The sequence below is a fragment of the Phascolarctos cinereus genome, unplaced genomic scaffold, assembly GCF_003287225.1.
Source record: "Phascolarctos cinereus isolate Bilbo 61053 unplaced genomic scaffold, phaCin_HiC Scaffold_726;HRSCAF=1367, whole genome shotgun sequence".
NCBI classification, from domain to species: Eukaryota; Metazoa; Chordata; class Mammalia; order Diprotodontia; family Phascolarctidae; genus Phascolarctos; species Phascolarctos cinereus.
In genome coordinates, this window is record NW_027556098.1 from 123,207,014 (window position 1) to 123,230,496 (window position 23,483).

At 39.7% G+C, this 23,483-nt stretch overlaps 1 protein-coding gene across 1 annotated transcript in view; it reads left to right on the plus strand.

Annotated features, from left to right (window-relative positions):
- Window positions 1-23,483, plus strand: part of EPHB1 (EPH receptor B1) — a 709,181-nt gene that overhangs the window by 641,049 nt on the left and 44,649 nt on the right. Inside the window, 1 exon segment of the mRNA XM_020986094.2 lies at window positions 1,796-2,011. Within this exon segment, the coding sequence (XP_020841753.1) occupies window positions 1,796-2,011 (216 nt within the window).

A 23,483-nucleotide genomic window follows, 5' to 3' on the forward strand; every position in this document is an offset into this window, starting at 1 on the left:
CAGTCTTAGAGAGTTTCTTGTGGCACTGAGAGTATAAGTAACTTAGCCAAGGCCATGCAGTCAGTAGGTGTCAGAGGCAGGAGGACTTAACCTTTGCCTACTATGCCATTCAAGGTAAATATTATTCCTCCCTTTTTACACCTAAGGAAAATGAGGCAAAGAGATAATGGAATGGACCTCTGGCCATATTTTTAATGACAGAACTAGCACCAGAATTCAAGTGTCCTGACCCCAGTGAGGTCCTTTCACTGACTGGACTCTGTTGCTGTCTTGTAGCATGACCATGGGGAGAAGATGGGAAACATGATGGTGGCATGCATGGTGGAGGTAGGTGGGGGGGGGGACAGAAGTATAGATGTTGCATTTCTGTTCATTTATTATCCATTGACCACTGTGTAAAGAGCAGGGTATAAGAGGCTTTGGGGAGATGTTTCACAAATGGAAATCAGAGTCCCTGTGCTTAAAATCTTTCCCTATGCCAGTCCTTCCTCTATTTAGTTGTCAAATGGATCTTCAAAAAGCACAGATCTAACCATGTCACCCACGTACTCAATAAACTCCAGTGGCTCTCTATCACCTTTAAGGTCAAATACAAAAAATTATTTTTTATTCAAAGTCCTTCCTAACCTAAGCTCCACTTCCCACCTTTCTAGTCTTATTAGACCCTAAAGCCCACCCCTATGTATTCTGAGATCCAGTGACACCAGCCCTGCTGTTCCACCATCTCTCTACTCCAGGCATTTTCCTTAGCTGTCCCCCATGGCTGGAAGACTGACCCTCCTCATCTTCACCTCTGGCTTCTTTCAAGTCCTAGCTAAAATCCTACCTTCTTCAGTAAGCTTTTCCTAATTCCTCTTAATGCTGGAGCTTTCCCTCTTTTGATTATTTCCAATTTATCCTGAAAATTTCTTGTTTATACATAGTTGTTTGTATGTTGCTTCCACCATGAGCTCCTTGAGGACAGGGATTGTTGTTTTTGTTTGCTTTTGCCTTTCTTTGTATCCCCAGTGCACATAGTCATGCTTAATAAATATTTATTGACTAGCTTTCTAAAAAACATACAACACAATAAAAATAAATAACAGACACATAAAAAGAGATACAAACTAATCTATGTAGCAGTGAAAAAATTAGGAGCTTTGGAGCGAGAGGATCAGGAATCCTTGCTATACTACTTGCCATCTGTATATGACCACAGGCAAATTATTTAACCTTCCACTCCTCTCTTTCCTCATTTGAAAAATGAAGAAGTGGTACTAAATGAACTCCCAGGTTCTTTCTCTACCTCTAAATTGATGATCTAGCAATATAATGTCACTGAGAGAGACTAAGTCCACTGCGTGTCTCATTTTGCCTGGGTAGTATTAGTCAAGGAAGACATAGTGAGGGGAGAGGGACCTGGTTTGAAGAGCAGAATATTCCAGATAAAGAGCAACAAGAGGGGAGTCTTGAAGAAAGGGATGAGCAAAATTTACCAAAGGACAGTTAATGGGGGCAGCATTGGATTGTGGGATGTGTGCTGCATCTGGATTCAAGACTTCTTCTGTCACTTTACTGGGTAAGTCATGTCATCTCCCTCAGCCTCAGTTTTCTCATCATCTTTCTCACCCCAATTGTGGCTATTATGAGGATCAAATGAGATCATTTTTATCTATCTGAAAGAGCTTTATAAATGTCACCTATTTCCTTGGCCTTAGGGGAGAGAATAATGGAAATAAGGGTTTTACAATTTCTAATTTGTTTCTTTTTTTGTTATGATGATCTAAATACTCTTTTTTCAAATGTCTAATTACAGCAAAATGATGGGCAGTTCACAGTGATCCAGCTTGTGGGGATGCTCAGGGGTATTGCTGCTGGTATGAAGTACCTATCGGAGATGAATTATGTTCACCGGGACCTAGCTGCAAGAAATATTCTAGTTAATAGCAACCTAGTGTGCAAGGTGTCCGACTTTGGCCTCTCCCGCTACCTACAGGATGATACCTCGGATCCCACCTACACTAGCTCCTTGGTGAGTCTGCACTTTGTTCCTTGAACAAATGACAAAATATTAATAGCAGTCTTCTAGTCTTTCTTATATGAAGACAACACCGCTTACTTACCGTCAATGAGACATACACTGGGAATAGAGGGTGGGGAGGGAATGTTTCGCAGCAGTTGGTATAGATTTGTGCAGAGCCAGCCATCTGGCATCTAACACCATACATTAGCAATGCACATGTTTGTAAAATGGCTAGCAAGAGACAGTGAGAGAGTAAAGGGTACATGGTTGTATGGCTTTATACAGTATGAGAGTAACTGATTCCCAACGACATCAGACTTATAACCTTAGCCTCATCACTGGGAGGTGTTGTGTTTTTTTAATATAAATTTATTTATTTTTAGTTCACTTCCACACATTTTTGAGTTCCAAATTTCTCACCCCTCCCCCCACCCCAAGATGGCATGCATTCTGAATACCCCTTCCCCTGGTCTGCCTTCTCTTCTATCTCTCCCCCCTCCCTTCTCTTATCCCCTTCCCCTTCTATTTTCCTGTAGAGCAGGATAGACTTCTGTACCCCATTTCCTGTATTTCTTATTTCCCAGTTGCATGTGATAACATTTTTTTTAAAACATGTGTTTTTAAAACTTTGAGTTCCAAATTTTCTCCCTTCGTCCCTCCCCACCCACCCTCATTGAAAAGGCAAGCAACTCAATATAGGTTATACATGTGTAGTTATGCAAAACACTTCCATAGTAGTCATGTTGTGAAAAACTAACTCTATTTCCTTTAATCCTATCCTGACCTCCCATTTATTCTATTCTTTCTTTTGACCCTGTCCCTCCTCAGAAGTATTTGCTTCTGATTACCCTCTTTCCCAATCTGCCCTCCTCTCTATCACCCCCCTGCTCTCTTGTTCCATTCTCCCCCTATTTTCCTGTAGGGTAAGACAGATTTCCATACACAATTGAATGTGTATGTTATTCTCTCCTTAAGCCAAATCCTATGAGAATAAGATTCCCTCATTCCCTCTCACCTTCCCCTGTTTCCCCTCCACTGTGAGAGACTTTTCTTTTCTGTTTTTTTTGTGAGGTAATTTACCCCATTCTACCTCTCCCTTTCTTCTCTGAGTATCATCCTCTCTCATCCCTTAATTTTATTCTCCAGATATGACCCCTTAATCTTCAACTGACCCTGTGCCCTCTATCTATCTATCTATATATACATATATATAATTTTTTTCCTTCAACCACCCTAATACTGACAAAGGTCTCATGAGTTACAAATATCATCTTTCCATGCAGGAATGTAAACAGTTCAATCTTAATAAGTCTCTTATGATTTCTCTTTCCTGTTTACCTCTTCGTGTTCCACTGGAGTCCTGTATTTGAAAGTCAAATTTTCTGTTTAGCTCTGGTCTTTTCATCAAGAATGCTTGAAAGTCCTCTATTTCACTGAATGACCATTTTTTTCCCCTGAAGGATTATACTCAGTTTTGCTGGGTAGGTGATTCTTGGTTGTAATCCTATCTTCTTTCCTCCAGAATATTATATTCCATGCCCTGCAGTCCTTTAATGTAGAAGCTGCTAAATCTTGTGTTATCCTGATTGTGTTTCCATAGTACTTGAATTGTTTCCTTCTGGCAGCTTGTAATATTTTCTCCTTGACCTGGGAACTCTGGAATTTGGCTACAATATTCCTAGGAGTTTTCCTTTGGGGATCTCTTTCAGGAGGAGATCTGTGGATTCTTTCAATTTCTATTTTGCGGTAGGTGCTGTGTTTTAACCAGCTGCAGACAGCATAAAATGTCAGTAGTTTCTCACACTATGGAATTCTCCTAGTTTATCCCCTGGCCTCTAGTCAGGACCAGACTCAAACCATACTGGATTGAGGTTGGTCTGTGCTTAGACTGATTCTACATGTATATCATCACCTGAATTACTATAGCTAGCTTTCTTACTTTTCTCTGAATTGACCCTTATATTTCAGGCAAAAGTAGCTTCTTAAATTGCCCCCTTCCTCCCTCCCCATTTACCTGTGCTCTACACCCTCTCCCCCAAACTTCAGCCAATCAGATTATTTAGATCAACAATTCAATCAATCAACAAGTGTATATTAATTGCTTACTTTGTGCCAAGAACTGTACTAGATATGGAATGAAAAAGACAAAAGTAAAATAGTCTCTGCCTTTAAGGGATTTACCTTATTTTGGGAATGGGAGGTGATATATGTGTGTATGTATTCACATACACATATATGTGTATGTATATATGCACTATACATATATGTGTGTACATATTTGTATGTTAAGTCATTTTAATCCTGTCCAACTTTTCATGACCCCATTTGGGTTTTCTTGGCAAAGATACTGTAGGGGTTTGCCATTTCCTTCTCCGGCTCATTTTACGGAGGAGGAAACTGCAGCAAACAGGGTTAAGTGACTTGCCCAAGGTCACACACAGCTAGTAAGTGTCTGAGGCCAGATTTGAACTCAGGAAGATGAGTCTTCCTGACTCCAGGCCCAGTGCTCTATTCACTGTGCCACCTAGTTGCTCTATGCATATGTGTACATACGTATAAATGTGTATACATACACATATATATAATATATATATATATATATGTGCACATATTACCTGTGCAATATACATAAACATGTATTTTTAAAAGTTTTTCTTAAAAGATGGGAAGACATCAGACTAATGTGCTACTTCTTTTTTTTTTTTTTGGCCAGGCAATGGGGTTAAGTGACTTGCCCAGGGTCACATTGCTAGTAAGTGTTATGTGTCTAAGGCCGGATTTGAACTCAGGTCCTCCTGAATCCAGGGCCAGTGCTTTCTCCACTATGCCACTTATCTGCCCCCAAACTAATGTGCTTCTTAAGCTAGAGAAAAGATATTTTATAAACTGGACAACTTATTTAAGAACAATAATAATGTTTTGAATTCATATAGTACTTAAGGTTTAAGATTTTACAAAATATTTTCCTCATAATAACCCTCAGTTATAATGACTGTTTTTAATCCTCGATTTACAGTGTAAGAAATTGAGTTTCAGATAAATGAATTGAATTGAATTGGAGCACCAAATAAGTTTAAACAGGCATTACATCTCAAGAAGGGGCTGGTCTGGTCAAGCTGTTGGAGAGATCTTGGGTCAGCAGGGCTTCCTGCCTGAATTCTGCAAGATTTGTGAGAAGGATCTCACAGATAGGGCCTTAGAAAAAAGGGCTCACTGACACAGAGGAGAATGTCTAGGCCATTTTGTTTAGGACACAAGGAAATGACCATACAGTGGCACTGAAAAAAAAGGGGGGAGGACAGGAATGTTAGGAATCTGAAGCCATGAGCATTAACTAAACATTCACGGCTATAGCTTTGTAGAGATTTTGCTTCAAAGTCTGGTGAGAATAGCAGATGGGATGATAGGCAGAGGTGTGTCCTCAAGGGACAGAAGATAATCAATGGTTTGGTGAACCTAAAAGATATTACAGAATATGCCAAAGATCAAATCATATCTAATAAATTAAGATTAGGAAATAGCTTTGGATAGCTGGACAAGTTGTGATTTTCTTTCCTTGCCCCTGTTTACACAGTTCTGACTGTCACAGGTAGAATTCAAACTCAGGTCTTGTAGCCTAAATCCAGCCCTCTTTCAAACCATACCAGGCTGCTTTCTCAATATTAAAGTGCTAATCGAATTTTTCAATGATCATGCCTAGTTCCTTTTGTTCAAGGACAGATACATGAGCTATGTTTTTTATTGTTTCCTATATTTTTCCACATGGATAAGGACTAAATTTGTGATTTCATGGGTATAGAATATTACTATATCTATCAGGAAAGTCCCTTTATCAGTGCAGGTCAGCACCTTCTCTGCAACTTAGAGTTACCTAGAGTAGTGAGAAATTAGGTAATCCATAGAGGAGGGTCATACAGGTGTCACAGGTGGGACATGAACACAGGTCTTCCTAATTTCGTGGTCAACCCTCTATCCATAATTCCATACTGTCTCTCATAGTTTTCCATAAGGCTATTGAAATAAGTCTGAACCAGGAAAACTCCCCAGTTTGATGGCAGAAACCTTATTTATAGCTAGCCTTATCTTTGGCCTCGCAAACCCCATTGGCCAGGTTAACTGATGTACTAACTTACTATGTCCTTCACATTCTTTAAGCTCCTACCAATGGGCCCTGGGATTGCTTGTCCCTGGGCAAAAAATAAGTGGAATTCTTTCAGCTTGAAGTAAAATTGTAAGGTAGGAAGCAAATTTAATACAGTTGGATCAGGTAATGACGTGTGATCAGGCAAAATGTGATTTTTTTTTCTTGCCCATGCTTGTAAAACCTGTATACCTGGTTTCTGATCAAAGTATTGCCTTTACCTATGGATGGGCTCCCTAGTTCTTGCCTTCTGATCCCTGCCCTCATCACCAGCTAGTAAGAAATACCTACAGCTACCTCATTACTGAACCTGACCCTACCATTCCCTTTCTGTCCCTGCCTTCACTTTCCCATACTCCTGATCTGTATTCTGCCTTACAATTTACAGCTTTCCATATTAATAATATGATAATTCCCAACAGTTAGAGCTGTCCAAAAGTGGCATATGACTTTGGTAGTAGTGGGTTTCCAGTCACTGGAGGTCTTTAAACAAAAGCTGGATGGCCTCTTGTTAGGATGCTATAGAGGACATTTTTTTTAGGTATGGATTCGACTAGCTGGCTTCTGTAGTCTCTTGCAATTATGAGATTTTATGTTGCCCACACATAGGGATAGGTACTAGACTTATAATTCCATTGATATAGAGAACTCCCAGATGAGGAAATTCCGTCTACCAATGCAATGCTGGTCAACACATTCTCTATTAATTTGTAGTTTCATCGAGTTTCCTGAAGCAACGAGAGGATGGAAGAAAGACTTGCTCATAGCCAGACAGACAGTATGTGTCAGAGGCAGGATTTGAGCCTAGGTCTTCCTAACTCCAAGGCTAGCATGCTAATCTTGATGCTTCCTTCTTCCTATACAAAGTGTAGGAAGAAGGCACATGCTACAGCTTCTTGGAGCCACAGGTGAGAGTTGGGTGACAGGTGGATACCAAAGGTGGGTAAGCAGCCCCGAAAAGGACTCAGCAAGCCCTCACTCTGGAGGTGCTGGTTCTCCCTAAACACCTCATACATCCCAGCCACACTCCATTAAAATTGTCTTGGCAGACAGACTAAACAAGGTTGAGGATAACTGACAATCTCAGACCCTTTGGTGAGTTATGAGACCGTCTACTCCAAGCATGTGAAGACTTCCCCAGTAGAATGGGTAGAAGAGAACAATTTGTTCCAGTGGCCATGAAGGTGGCTGAAGAAGATTCTGTGAAGTGCTTAGAGCTTGGGCAAACATTGAAAATGCCGAGGTCATCCACTGTGTCCCAGGCCATCACCAATTGCCTTGACTTTTTGTCTTGACACTGGACTTTGATGACTAAAGACAAGAGAATGAGGCTGATGATTTTGTGCAGCTCTGCCTCACTTAAATCCAATACACACACAAGTCAAGACATCACTCAATGATGTCATTGGTCTTATTTGAAAACAAAGAAGGAACAACAGTAGAAAGAAGGACAACAGACATCACATGGATAGACTTACAGAATTTTCTAAAAATGATTTCCAAATCTCCCACATTTTGGATTTTTCCCCCTGCTTCCTTTGTTTTAATTCCCCAATTTCTTATTTTTTTTTCATCCTTCCCACTCACTGACTAAGTGTGAGGAATAACATTCATTTTGATACATAATATCCTCACACATGTGGGTATCTTTTCAGGTACTTCCCATTTCTGCCTAGCCTTGAAAAGAAAAACATGGATTCTCCAATCAAAAACTGTTCTCTGATCTAAGCTTACTAAATATTCTTCCCACCTCCTATCCTTGGCATGCTCTGTCATTTCTCTTAGGTTCACCAGTCAGTCAGTTATTTTCCACCCCTCCAGGGCACACCTCTGCCTATCATTCCATCTGCTATTCTCACCAGATTTTCCAAAAAGAAAAAAGAAAAAAAAAAGAGACCTGCAAAAATCTTATAAAGCATTTTTAGTAATGCTATTTGCATCCCATTTCTGAAATCATCTCTTTCCTATTTTAAATGCCATTGTCTTGGTCATTTCCTCATCTCCTAGGCAAAACAGCCTAGATATTCTCACATTTGCTATCAGACTTGTACCAAAAGTTTGCCCAGTCTACCCTCAAGTCTTAAAGAGATCAGTCACAAATCTCTCCTACTCAGAAATGCTTCCCCATCTCCAATAGCTAAGTCAGACCAAACCTTTCTTGAATTCATTTGTGTCTCCAATTCAATTTAACAAACATTTATTAGATTCCTATACTGAAGACCTGTGCCTAGTGATTAACTTGCTTTTGTTTCCTCAAAATACATCCTGCATCTCTCAGAAGGCTATGGGGAAACTATAAATGCTTACTTTTTTTTTTCACTTTCTACCATCTCTCTATCGATCTCTCTGACCTTTAATTTCCAAGTCTGTATCAAGTCATATCAATATCACTCCCTAAGCTTCTCTAGGAAGTCACTTTTTGAACTCAGGTACTTTTTGCCTCAAAGCCTTCTAGAAAATATAGTCCATGAATGTTTTGGCCCAACCCTGAGTCAGGATGGTCAGGTGGTTCAGCTCAGGGTTGGAATGAAATAAGATATTCATAGACTAACTAACATGTAACCAAAGGAAGTTTGCTTTGCAACGGCATAGGAAGGATATTCAATGAGGATAGAACATGGATTCTGTTGGTTTCAGCTCCATTGTTTCTGCCATGGTGACATGCTTGGTCAGAACTATGTGTCAAAACATAAGGAAGTGCCCACTCCTTGTGAACTTTTGTACTTGGAAAACCAGGAAAGTACATGGGTGGTTTGAGCCTTAGTTCCCTAGACCAATTAAAAGGCTCAAGATCATTTCATTATTTTTTAGGGTGGAGGAAAAAAATAGCCTAGCACACACGGCAGGGACTTTAGTAGATGGTGCTTCTACCACATGAGGAAAAGCAAAAAATCCCTATTCATTGGTCCACTCTGCTTCCTATAGGCAAGACCCTATAAGCTGGGAGGATGATACTTGCCTATATCCTCTCTTCTCCCCCTCAGCCCTCGAAGTTTCTTAAACTACTCCCATAGCTTTTGTTTCAGTGCCATCTTAATCTGTATTTTATTGTTTAACCTTACTGTCTACCTCCCTTCTTTTTGTGCATGCTGGGATGTCTGTGGGTAGATTCCTGCTAGAATTTCAATTTCTTTCCTCATCACCTTGATTCTCTCACTCATTTTTATTTTGTCTTCCTGGTCTTTATTTTTTTTTTCTATGTCCTTTGGTAACTTCTTCACTGGGGGAATATCTGTTTTTTTTTTCTGGCTGTTAAAAAAAATTGGCTTTGTTCTTCTCCTTAAGAACTTTTTCAGAAAATTCTTTAATAACATCCCATCAGTCTTTCAGATCCTGAAAGGGAAATAGATCTTTCCACCCATTGATTATCTCTCTTACCACATTAAAAAAAAAGTTCTTCCTGTTTTCATCTTTTTTTTTTTATTATTTCTTCCAGAAAACCTGACTTGTTATTTCTCTTGTCTGTCCCAGCCCCAGGTGGCTTCCCTGCATTAAACTGGGTAGAGCCTGTTACCAGCTCAGTCTTCATAATCCTCCAGCAGATTTACCAGCTTTTAAGAAATTTATTTTGATGATTCCAATGGCATGATCAGAAAGGAAGGTCTTTCTTACTGCCACAACCTCTGCTGTTTCTAGCAAAAAAGTTTTCTCAGTCTTACTAGTCTATTTTTCTTTCTTTCTTTTTTTAAAGCATATTCCACAATGTATATCTAAATAAGCTTCTTACTTATTTATAGATAGTTCTAATCATATTGCTTCATGTCTCACTTTCTGGTTACTCTCTGTCCTATTCTTTATTGCCAAGACACAGTTTACACACACACCCACACATTTAGAGGCACCATGCCTCTAAATAATGTGTTCCTTTCAAGTTTCTTTGCAGGGAAATAAACATTTACATTTTTTCCCTTCCACATTAATCCATATGCAGGATCAGCCTTTTCTAGAATAAATGGAGTCACCTTTAGAGTCTTCTGCCAAGCGTCATCCAATCAAATCTACATCTTTGGAGCACCCATGTTATTTATTTGAAAAGTATCTTAACATTATATGGTTCTCTCTTCTTCCTGGCCAGTAGGAAGACTCAAATTTTATTCAACAAGCATTTATAAAGCACCTACATGGTACAGAGACAAAAATAAAACAACTACTGCTTTCAGGGACCTCATACTCTACTAGGGGAAAATGACTTAGCTGAAACCTAGTCCCTTTTGTGAACAACATATTTCATCCAAGGCATCCAGCCTGTTGTGTTTTTGTTCTTTGAAAACTAAAATTTCCACAAGCTTTTTTTCCTTCAAAGCCCTAGAAGCTGCCGCATCTTTAGTGTTTTGCATTCTTAGGCTATTGATATTACACATCCATACCTTACATTGATTTTTACTCATATATGAGTGTGTGTGGAAGGGGTGGGGGCGGAATTTAATGAATTCTTTCAATTCCATTCTGTCCTACAAGATTTGAGCCCTCTCTTTGTTTTCCTCCCAATTCTTCCAGGTTCTGTTCTTTGCTCTCTTCTTATATTTGAATTCTTTAAGGTCTTGGTTTCCATCTTAATGGACCAATTGTCCTTCTCTTCTTTGCGTCTTCTCTCCATGAATTTCTCTTGATGTTGTCTGTTGCCTTTCTTTCTTATTCTATGAACCACATACAAAACTGTTTCCTCTGTGACTGGCCCACCCTGTCTCCTTTCCTGCTGTTTTCTCCATTCTCTTTTTGCACTTCTCTCAATACTTTATCTCCTTACATTTGCTATTTGTTCTTACCAACCTTTCTTATTACCTGCATTCAACAGGGCAGAGTCTAATGATGCCAGTTCAGCTGTTTCCTTTCCCCTTGTACTCTGGACTCTTGGAATTGGCCTGGCTATGTCTATTTCATGTTCGTTGTGTGCCATTCTTGGGAAGTTTTCCAAGCTTTGTCTTTCTTCCCCCATGTGGAATACATACATATATATATAGATGCATACATATGTACATATACATATGTGTGTAAAAACATATATATGTATATGTATATGTGTGTGTATGTGTATATGTGTTTGTGTGTGCATGCGTGTGTGTGTATATATGTGTATGCTGGATTTGGAATCAAAGGACCTGGGTTCTAAATGTGGCTCTGCTATTTACTATCTCTGTGACTTTGGGACAGTCATCTAACCTTTTTGCATTGTATTTTATTTCCAGCTTCTCTTCGATCAAGTTGTTACTATATCCTACAAGAGGAGAATTTAACCAAGGGTCCATGAACTTGTTTTTAATAAATAGAGAGATAGGTAGATAAATCAATATATAGATGAATGGATGGATTGATAGGTAAAAAGATAGATAGATAGGTAGATAGATAGATAGATATAGATAGATAGATAGATAGATAGATAGAAAGAAAGATAGATAGATTGATAGAAAGACATAGACAGACATAGATGCATAGGCCTATGTAGATACGTTGTTTCAATATGGTTGGTTTCCTTTGCAACAGCACTTAGCACAGTGCCTGGCACATAGGAGATACTTAATAGATGCTTATTGATTGATTGATTTTATCTTATGCATTCTGAAAAATGGTCCATAGGCTTGAACAGACTATAAAAGGGGTGTATGGCACAGAGAAGGCTGAGAACCTCCTCCCTTGAAGATTTCTACCAAAGTGCCATGGAAGATTTCTAGTTGCTCAGTGGCTCCAGTTTTATCCCCTGCTATTTGTTTAATCATTTTAGGCACCAGTGACTTTATCACAGAATCTCAGAGAGAAGGCATCTCAGAGTTTATTTCGCATAGCCCATTTCTTTCAGAGAATCCCCTATAACTTCTAACATTATCTCCAGCCTAGATCTGTCTGGATAAAAGAGGGTGAAACAGACTGGCCATGGGAAGCCCTTGCCATATCCTAACCCTCTTAAAATACTACCAGAACCCCACCACCACCCCCTTCCCAATGGTTATGGACCTAGACCAGGGGTGGGGAACCTGCAGCCTCGAGGTCACATGTGGCCCTAGGTCCTCAATTGTAGCCCTTTGACTGAATCCAAACTTCACAGAACAATGCCCCTTAATAAAAAGGTTTGTTCTGTAAAACTTGGACTCAGTCAAAGGCCGCACTCAAGGACCTAGAAGGCCACATGTGGCCTTGAGACTGCAGGTTCCCACCCCTGACCCAGAGCTATCAAGCCCCACAACTGTAACAGATATAGTTACTCATACCATCAACCACAATCCTTCTGATAATATGAAATACCACAAAGCCTTACCACCTACCCCACCATTAAGCCCTCAACACCAACTGGCATTGTTGTTTTATATTCTGCTGCACCCTGAAAACCTCTGGATCTTTATTCCTTGAACTAAACTCGCCTACCTATTTTGTATCCCCTGCTTTGTAATGTGAACTCTTTGAGAACATAATCTGTCTTGCTTTTCTATTTGTACCCCTAGCACTTAATACAATGCTCATGTCTAGTAAGCACTTAATAAGTGATTTTTATTTATTCATTTATTCATTCACTCATTCATAACTACAACGAAGGTGCTGGCCAATGTGGTGATGCATTTTTATATTCCTTGCTACCAGGGAGGCTAAAGCTGGTGGATCTCTTGAGCTCAGGCGTTCTGAGGTTCAGTAGGGCTAAAGATCAGGGATCCCCTTCATTTGTATGGCACCAATATACTGAGGCCCTGAGATCTAGGGACCAGACTAATCAGAAACAAATTAGGTCAAAGCTTCCCTGCCAGTCAGCAGCTGGGTCAAGCTCAGGAGTACCCACTATGTTTCTACCCTAAAGAAGATAAAGCAGTTAGGTGGTGCAGTGCATAGAGCACTGGGATCTTCATGAGTTCAAATCTGGCCTCCGACACTTCCTAGCTGTGTGACCCTGGGCAAGTCGCTTAACCTTGTTTACCTCAGTTTCTTCATCTGCAAAATGAACTAGAGGGGCAGCTAGGTGGTGCAGCAGATAGAGCACTGGCCTGGGATTCAGGAGGGCCTGAGTTGAAATCCGGACTCAGACATATAACACTTACTAGCTGTGTGACCCTGGGCAAGTCACTTAACCCCATTGCCTAGCCAAAAAAAAAAAAAAAGGAAGAAAGAAATGAACTGGAGAAGGAAATGGCAAATCACTCCAATATCTTTGCCAATAGCCCAAATAGGGTTATAAAGAGTCAGACATTACTGAAAAATGACTGAATAGCAGTCTCAAAAAAAAAAAAAAGCAGTTGACCTAGATGAACTCTAAGACCCTTCCAACTCTAAATCTATATTCCTACGAGATGGCAAATGCAATTTACTCTGTGTAACAAGTTCATATACACTTAAGGGCTACTCTTTATTTCTCCCTTGGGAACTTAGTGTTTCATGAATTATTTTCTCATATTCTAACTTCATTCATCACCGCACTTTTGAGGATAACAGACATCATTACATATTATGAATAGTGGGCTTTTTGCTCAGACAGGACCTGGGCAAACTGTTCAGTCTTATATCATGATTTAACATCCAGTAACTTGGTTTCTATTGAGCCAATATGGAAAGCTCAGAGACAGAAAGTCTTTTTTCTTGATTAACTCCAATTTCAAATCTCTCGGAATTCCAACCTTCTGGCACAAGTAATGTAGACCCACATTGCACAAACACTAACTCCTAGTCTTCCTGAGTACTAGCCCCCCTCCCCCAACTAGCTTTTATTTATTTTATTTCATATATACTTCTCTTTATATATAGAATATAAGTTTCTTGAATTTTTTTTTCATCTTTCATCCCCAGGGCCTAACAATGATAATAACAATAATAACAACAACTGATATTTTAGTTTTGCAAAGTACTTCACATATGTGTTAATTCATTTGATCCTCACAATGACGTTGAGGGAGGTGCTATTATCATCCCTACTTCACAAATGAGGAAACTGAGGCAAACAGAAATTAAGTGACTTGTTCAGATCCACATAGCTAGTAAATCTCTGAGGCAGGATTGGGACTCAGATCTTCCCGACTCCAAGTCCCATGCATTATCTGCTATGCCAGCTAGCTTCCTGTTACAGTGCCTGGCACATTAAGTAGATCTTGAATAAATTCATATTGATGGTTTTGTTGATTAATGAAGTAGACTCATCGCAATGATACACCCCCTTATCAGAAATTTTGCTAACAGGGGCAGGGAAAAATAGAAATGGCATGAAGATGCACACAGCTGTCAAATCAATCTTCCTAATACCCAGGTCTAACATCATCCTCAGTTCAAAGAGCCTTTAATAGTTCCTTATTGTGTGGAGGCCAGAATACAAATTTCTCAGCCTGATATTTAAAGGCATCCACAATCTGACTCCGAATTGACTTTCATGCCTTCTAGTGGAGAGAGCACTTCACTTGCCTTTGAGTCAGGAAAACCTAAGTTCAAACCTAGGTTCAAACCCATCTAGGGCACTCATTAGTTGTATGACCCTAGGCAAGACCCTTAAGCCCTCTTCTGTGCCTCAGTTTCTTCATCTGTAAAATGAGGGAGTTGACTTCAATGGAGTCAAAGGTGCTTTTCAGCTATAAATCTATGATCCTATGTATTCTGCTTTCTAGGCAAACTGGTCTATTAATTATAATTAAATCACATCCTGCTGTCTTCTATTTCTGTCCATTCATAGGCTATGGCCCATGCTAGGAACATACTCCCTCCATACCTCTGCTTCCTGAAATCCTTGGCTTCCTTCAAGGCTCAGCTCCAGAGATACTTCTACCATGGAGGTTCCCTGATTCCCCCAGATGAAAATGATTTCTCTTTGCTCAGATTTCCCCAGAGCATCTGATGTGGGTCTCTCCTTTGTCTTTATCACATGCTTACATCATTCTTATTTGGGTGACCTGGTATTTAAAGCTATCTACCACCTAGCTTTGACCCACCTAGCCAGCCTTATAGTAGAGAAGTCTGTTTACCGTCCAGGCAAACTGGGGATTTTTCTTATACTTAATAGAAAACAGAAAGAAGAGATAAATCATTCTGAAGATAATTCTTCTTGCAAACTTCCCCTCATAAGTTGGGAATGTCCTGGAGGGCAGAAACTATGTCATTTTTCATATTTGAATCTTGCATATGGTCTGTGCTTGTTGCATTGAATTCAGTTTCAGGATATAGATTACCTCCTTGGCCTCACTGAGCGGGGCAGTCATTCAACAGTCAATCAACTAGCCTTTATTAAGTACCTACTATGTGCCAGGCACTATCCTAAGCCCTGAGGATACAAAGGCAAAACATTGTTCCTGTTTTCAAGGAACTAATAGTCTAATGGGGGTGACAAGCATGCAAACAACCATGTATAAATGAGATACAGACACTATAAACTGGAGATAATCTCAGAGGGAAGGCATTCCCATCATGGAAGTCTGGAAAAGTCTTCTTGCAGAAGGTGGGACGTTAGCTGAGATTTGAAAAAATGCCAGAAGACAGAGATAAGGAAGGAGAGACTGTCATGCATGGGAAACAGCCAATAAAAATGATCAGAATTGGGAGATGGGGTGTCAAGATGGAAGAGCAAGCATTTTTGCCAAGTCTGGGCCCTGGCCCAGCCTTGAATTGTTGTTCTGGAAAGAGCACCCTGCCTCCTTCTCCTTAATCATATTTCCTGCTCCCTAGACCTGAGAAGATCAGAACTTTCCCCTAGTGCCTCTGTGTTCAGGCTGAATTTATTGATAGAAGCTCTGCAGAATAGCATTAGAGATAGAAAGGACTATATAGATCACTTCTGTTCTCAGAAGATTTATTAATCACTCAATCAACAAGCATTATGAAGCACCTGTTATAACATGCCAAGTACTGTGCTGAGCACTGGGGAGAAAAAAATAGAAAATGAAAACACTCCTTCCTTTAAGGACCTTGCATTCTTTCAGGTATCATACATCAATGATCTGCTAGAAGTAAATGGAGAAAATATAGGGGAGTTGAAAGACCGCTGAGCATTTCTGCCAAACTGTAACTAATATCCCTCCTGTCCCAGACATTATCCACTTTATTCAACAGGTCATATAATAATAAGGGGAAAAACATTAGCAAAAGTAGCCATTTTTTTTTGCACGTATTTTTTTGGGGGACATCTATGTTAGGAACAAGAAGCCTAGGAGAATTTAAAAGTCAGGGCTTGAAATCATCTCAAGGACAGAGAGTTTACCATCAGGGATAAAGTCCATTGCTAAGATTTTGGCATCTTTGGGGCTTCTGGGAGCTGGCCGCTATGCTTTCTAAGTGTGCACTACAGAAAAAAGAAATTTGTTTACCACCTAAACATTAAAACATAAAGAAGCACATATGTACACACATATACACACCAAATAAATATATAATAATATCCAAGGCTTTGCCTTTTCTTGTCCTCAAGAAGGCCGTTTATCTGTACAACATGGGGTTTGGGGGATTTTTTTCTTATAATTTAATACTTAGAGGACTGAAAGAAGAGAAAAAATCATCTAAAAGATAATCCTTGTTGTAAACCTCTCAAAAAAAAAAGTCTCTTTATCTGCAGCTCCCTGCTTCCTTTAAAAAGTTGCCACTAAGTAAGTTTTATCTCTCCAGCTGGTAGATTTTCAAGCCCCAGATATTGCTTACATCCTTCAAAACTATAACCGTTTTTTTCTCCTCTCTGTCCATCTCCCTTAGGTCTAGCTTACTTTCTCTCCTTCTGACAGTTTTTCTTTTTTACATTCTTACTATACTTCTCTCTCTTTTTCGTTGTTTTTTTTTTCTTTCCCCCTTGAAACAGTTTTCAAATTATGACTTCTCACTGTTCTTGCCATAATTGAGCTTGTGAACAATTCTCCATTGGATGGAGTGGACTTGGAAGAGAAAGAAGGCAAGGAAGAAGAGTTCTCTACCTCGGGGAGGCCTTTTAATTGCAAGAAGAGGAAAACTCCATGCATATTCCCTTGGAAATTCCCCTGTAGCATTAATTAAGCTGCAGGAAGACTAATTCAAATGCCATTCTACACCCTACTCCTCCCTACCCCCACAGATAAACACTTCCCTTGCTACCAGTGCTCAAATAACTTCTTTTAAGATAGTCCAGTTAGACTCTGTTCCTTTGCAGATCACTTCAGTCACCCAAGATACAAGATACCTTACTACATTTGACCACTGAGAGGAGGGGAGAACCTTGGCAATAGTTTTTCTAATTATTATAGGAAAGGTCTTTGTATTATTAGGATTTATATTACAAGCACAACAGTACAATGCCTGAGGGTAATAACATGCTGACTCAGACAGATAAGGAGTTAGTTGTGTTTCTTCTCTTCCTACCGAAGAGGACCAGGTGCTGAAACAGAGATGACCAGCGAATCAAAGACTGCCCCTTCTCTAGTATTTTTAAACACGTACTACCACAGAGACAATGTCTTGTGAAAAATCCCCTGGACCAGGAGTCTAAAGGCCCAGGTTTGAGTGAAAGCTTTGCCATCACCTCCTGGCTGTGTTACTTTTGAGCAAATTGTTGTATCTCTCTCAAAACTCAGTTTACTCCTCTGTTAAAATGAGGGAGGTAGAATAGATAATCTCCAAGATCTCTTCCAAATTTAGCATCCTTTGAGTCTGTGAAACTCCCATTCTGGTCATTAGTCCTAGGAGAGTCAATGCTTTGGTTTTTATGTTTGTATTTTTGAGTTGTATTCAACTCTAAGTCACTCCATTTGGGGTTTTCTTGGCAAAAATACTAGGTTTGCCATTTCCTTCTTCAGCTCATTTTACAGATGAAGAAATTGAGGCAAACAAAGTTAAGTGATTTGCCCAGTTACACAGCTAGTAAGTGTCTGAGGCAAAATTTGAACTCAGGTCCTACTGACTACAGGGACAGCACTCTATCCACTATGCTACCTAGCTGCCCTCTCAAAGCTTTGAGGCTGAATTAGATAGATAGATAGATAGATAGAGATAGATAGATAGATAGATAGATAGTTATAGATACAGAGATATAGAGATACACACACATATATACATACACATATATACATAGATGTATATATATTATAACATAATATATAGATAATATATACATCTATCTATATACCTGTATATGTGTGTGTGTATATACATACATATATACATATACACATATACATATGTATGTATGTATGTATATGTATATGTATATGTATATGTATATGTATATATATGTATATGTATATGTATATGTATATGTATATGTATATGTATATGTATATGTATGTGTATATGTATATGTATATGTATATGTATATATCAAGGTTGCCATAGCCACTTGGCCACTTGATAGACTATTCAAAGAATCCTGAAGTCAGAGTTATCAGAGATTGTGGGGGTGGGGATGGCTTTCAAACCTTTTTTTGTGTAGTAGGCTGCAATTACTAATTTCTGTTGATTCATCGCTTGGTAACCTAAGTTAAAAGAGGTATCTTATTTAATCATAGAATCTCAGTTCTAGAAAGTACCTCAGAAGTCAACTAGCCTAATGCAGGAAATGTACTTTATAAAGCCCTAACAAAGGCTCATCCAGCATCTGCTTGATTTCTTGAAACTAACTAAAAATATAATCTATCAACAAATCAATAAATATTTACTAAGTGCCTTCTGGACGGGAACTGGACCTGTGATTTCATTGGTGTAGGGCAGTCGTATCACACTCAAATAAGAATTAAGGGCTGCTAAAGTTAAGGATCCCTGTAGGTGAGATATTGGCTTAGAAAACCATGTGTTAACGTCTTCTGTATCCTATTGTATTCTTGTTTATTTTGTTAAATATTTCCCAATTGCATTTTAATCTTGCTCAGGAAGCAATCAGTGAGAATGCTGAGGACAGCATGTTTGACACCTTGAAGGTAGGGCACGTGTGAGGATCTTCTAACAGTTCAGGCCCACAATTCCTTCGAGATTTACAATCTCAGAACATTGCCTAGAGCCCTGAGAAGTCAAGTGATTTTCATAATGTTACACAGTTAGTCTGTATCAGAGTCAGGACTCCAAAAGGGGTCTTCTATGTCTGAGGTCGGTTCTCTGTCCACTAAGACATTTTTGTTGTTGCTCAGTTGTTTTTCAGTTGTGTCTGCCTCTTGGTGAGCCCATTTGGGGTATTCTTGACAAAGATCCTGGAGGGGATTGCTATTTCCTTCTCCAGCTGATTTGACAGTTGAGGAGAACGGAGGCAAACAGGGTTAAGTGACTTGCCCAGGGTCACACAGTTAATAAATGTCTAAGGCCAGATTTAAACTCAGAAAGATGAGTCTTCCTGACTCTAGGTCCAGTGCTCTATCCACTGTGCCACCTAGCCACCCTTGCTATAAGACATGTTGCATCTCTATAACTGAGAAGATCCAAGTAAATTACACCAGCACGTGTAGCCAGAACCTAAAAGAAACCTTGCTGAAGGCATGTAGCATTTTAATCCTTCGAAATACTGAGTAAATTAGCCAAATTGTCAGAAACAGACAGTGAGTTCAATAGGGGTAAGTGTAGCAAGAATAGGATGAGGAAAAACTGGCTACATGTGAGCAGACCAGAAAGGGACCCAAGGATTAGAAGTAGATCAGCATCATACATATTAGTGGGTGCACAACAGTACAGCATATAGAATCATGAGTTAATCCTTCCATTATAGCAGCAGTGGTCTTTATTTGGAGGGTTTCTATATCCAGCTGTAAGCTCCACAACCAAGAGGGTACATTGATAACTTGGGAAAAGCTTCAGTGATTAGCCTCAAAGATGAATGAAGGGTTAGAAACTAAGACCAATAATGGAAGGTTATATTGAGCTTAGGAAGAAATAGCTAACAGGATGCTGAGTGCTGGGCTTCAAGTGTATGGAGGGCTCTTTCTTGGCACAGGATAGCGACTAGCTTTTTTTTTTTTCCTTTTCCACTGAAGACTAAGCAACCAATCAACAAACACGTATTGAGCCCTTACTATATTCAAGGTACTGAGATTGGCAGGAATGGGGAGAAACAAAGAGGTACGAAACATAAACCAGGGATGTGCTGGAAGCATGACACTCTTTCAAGGTGTTAACATTTTCTGCATCACTTTCTTAAGTTTAGACAATTAACAAGACATTTAAGCAAGCCCTGATCTGTAGCTTTGCTGATTTCAAAGATGTAAATGGCTCATACTGAAAATTTAACAATGGATTCTCTGGAGACAGTATGGGCCAGCTCCAGCATACTTCTGGCATGGAGCCTGCCCACCAAAAGCTTAAAGCCTAGTTGAGGAGATATGAAATAATCTTAGCATTGGGAGGCCAAGTTAAACAACTAATACTTTGAAGTAGAGAATGCTAAGTACCAAATGAGTGCCTTAGATAGTGCTTTTGGAGTCCAGAGAAGGGAAAACTGACTGGATACCTGGAGGATAAGAGAAGGTTTCATGAAAACAATTGGCTTTGAACTGGAACTCTAAGAGTGGGTAGCATTCAAAAGGCTGTGTGGTATATTTAGAGAGAGAATTTGACTAAAAATACCCAAACTGGGTTAGAATTCCAGCCCTGACACTTAATGGTTATGTGAATTTCAGCAAAAGGCTTTCTCTTCAATAACCTTGGTTTCTTTGTCTGTACAACAGAATAATAATGTTTACGTTATGTTTCTCAGAGGCCATGAGATAATATATTTAGAGTAATTTTTAACCACAGAGCATTAAGTTAATATGAAGGATTATTATTCAAAATTATTAGGAGAAGGAAAGGAAAGGTGAGGGCATTCTAGGCAGGACTAAGAGAAGAGCAGGACAGAATGTGTGTGTGTGTGTGTGTGTGTGTGTGTGTGTGTGTGTGTGTGTGTGTGTGTGTAAGAAAAGAGTGGAATCAATATTTAGACCTAAAAAGGATCTTAGAGAACTTCCAATCTAACTCTTCCTTTTATAGATAATTAGTAGGAGATAAGGAGGCAGCTAGGTGGCACACTGAATAGAGCACTGAGCAGGGAATCAGGAAGGCTTATCTTCCTGAGTTCAAATCTAGCCTTAGACACTTGTATAACCCTGGGCAAGTCACTTAATCTTGTTTGTCTCAGTTTCCTCATCTGCAAAATGAGTTGGAGAAGGACATGGCAAACCACTCCAGTATCCTTGCCAGGAAAATCCCAAATGAGGTCATAAAAAGTTGGACACCCAACCGAAAGGACTCAACAACAAAAAGATGAGGCTAGATTGTGGAATGCTTTGTATGCCAAGCTAAGGAATTCAGACTTTACCTTGTGGCCAGTGGGGATCTACTGGACTCAAACTGTAGCTTATGAGATTTAAGTCAGATCTCAAGAAGAACCAAAGATCATATATTTGGAGCAAGAAGGGACCCTGGAGAACATCCTTCTCTCTTCCCCTAGATTACTGTTTAATGGTAGTGGAAACGAGGGCCTAGAGAAGGTAAATGATTTCCTCACAATCACACACATAACATATGTCCGAAGAGCCAAGTTTTGAACCCATGTCCTCTGGTATCAAATCCCAATATTCTTTCCATCTTGCCAATCTCAATTTGTTTCTTTTGTATTAAATGACTACTTCATCTAATTTTGAAAAAATGAGATTATTCCCTGAAAACTGTGACATGGATGTGAAACTACCACCAGGCCTTAAGGTTCTAAGTTTAAGTCCCCAGACATCCTCTATTCATTTCTAGTTTTTGGCACTAGTTTCCTCTTTTCTTTGAATCCAATCACACTCTTTTCCTTCCTATAGTTTAGACCACATTTGGAACCTCTAGAAGTGGCAGATAGGTAGCGCAGTGGATAGAGCGACAGGCTTCTTCTTCTTCAGTTCAAATCTAGCCTCAGACATTTACCAGCTGTGTGACCCTGGGCAAATCGCTTAACCTTGTTTGCCTCAGATTCCTTATCTGTAAAATGAGCTGGAGAAGGAAATGGCAAATGACTCCAGTATCTCTGTGAAGGAAACCCTAATAATGGGGTCACAAAGAGTCAGACAGGACTGAATAGCTACAATAAGAAAGTGAAATATTTGCCTTTAGAGTAGTATACAGTAGACATAGGTAAGACTGATTACTCTGACCCCCACCGCCCAAAGGACAGGGGGGTATATAATATATCTTCCTTCTCCCCAGAGTTTTCTAGTAACCTTAGTTTAGGGTTTTTTACAGGGGTGGGGTATCTAGTCTGCCATTGGTTTAAGCCCAAACCAATTGTGTTCCCCAAATTTAAAACACCCGCAGTCCCATTATCCACAGAAGAGTCAAAGTAGCTTTACAAAGGAGTATTTATTTCAAAAGTCTCAAAAGAATAAATATACAAACATTTCCCCAGTATCTCAGGGGCATAATCCCCTCACACACTACCTCAAACTCTGGGTAGGAAGATAAGGTTCACAGTTTAGCTTAGTTCCTATACAGCTCTAGTCTCACAAAGGTCCATGCCCAAAGAGCCCCGGGCTTTCATCACAGTGCTCTGAATTCTTGAGGCTTCTCTGCGAGGCTGGTGGCAACATCTAGCCTGGACTCATGACTCCAAAGTCACCATGCCTCAAGCTCGGTCCCAGAGCTCGTCTCTCTGCACCTAGAACTGAAGAGGATAAACAAAACAAGACCAAAACCACTACTTCATTTCTTGGGGCCACAGGGTGTAAGGGGAAGGGGGCACTTTCTCTCATCCAGCTTACTTCACAGTCAGTTCTGTGGGTTAACAAGATCTTCAGGAGAAAGAGAGAACAATTGTGCTTCTGTCAGATTTAAGATACAATTAGTTCAAGGTACATAGCCACTGGAAAGAGATTATTCTCACTTACATGGTAAGGGAACAGAATGTTTCTCCTAGAAGTAGGTCATTGGCATCTCCCAGGTGGATACCTCCATTTTTAGGTGATCTGGGCATACATTAAAGCTGTGTTACACATACATTGTGGGAAAGTTCTCCCAATACATGTAGGACCAGTGTGGTTCAAAAGACAGCAGAACATTTTGCCAATGGGACCCATTATAGAAGCAGAACTTTCTCCCAATACAGAGATCAAGAGAGCAAAGTATTATAGGCCTAGCAAGTCTTTATCACTTGAGATGTTTATTAAAAGATGCCTAGATCTCTTAAACTCATCACTATGTGAGTAAATAAAGATGATAATGATTTTCTAAACAGACCTAAGGAACTTGAATATGCCAGGATCCAAGCAAGGACATAATATAGTTCTCCTGGGAAAGAAGAATTCAGAAACTCTAATAGCAGAGAATTTTTCATAAAATGCAGCTGCTCACAGCTGGGGAGGGGGGATAGAGAGACAGGAGTGGGATAGATACAGAGACAGAAGGAGGGGGAGATAGGGAGAGGGAGAGGAGAGGAGAGGAGAGGAGAGAGAGAGAGAGAGAGAGAGAGAGAGAGAGAGAGAGAGAGAGAGAGAGAGAGAG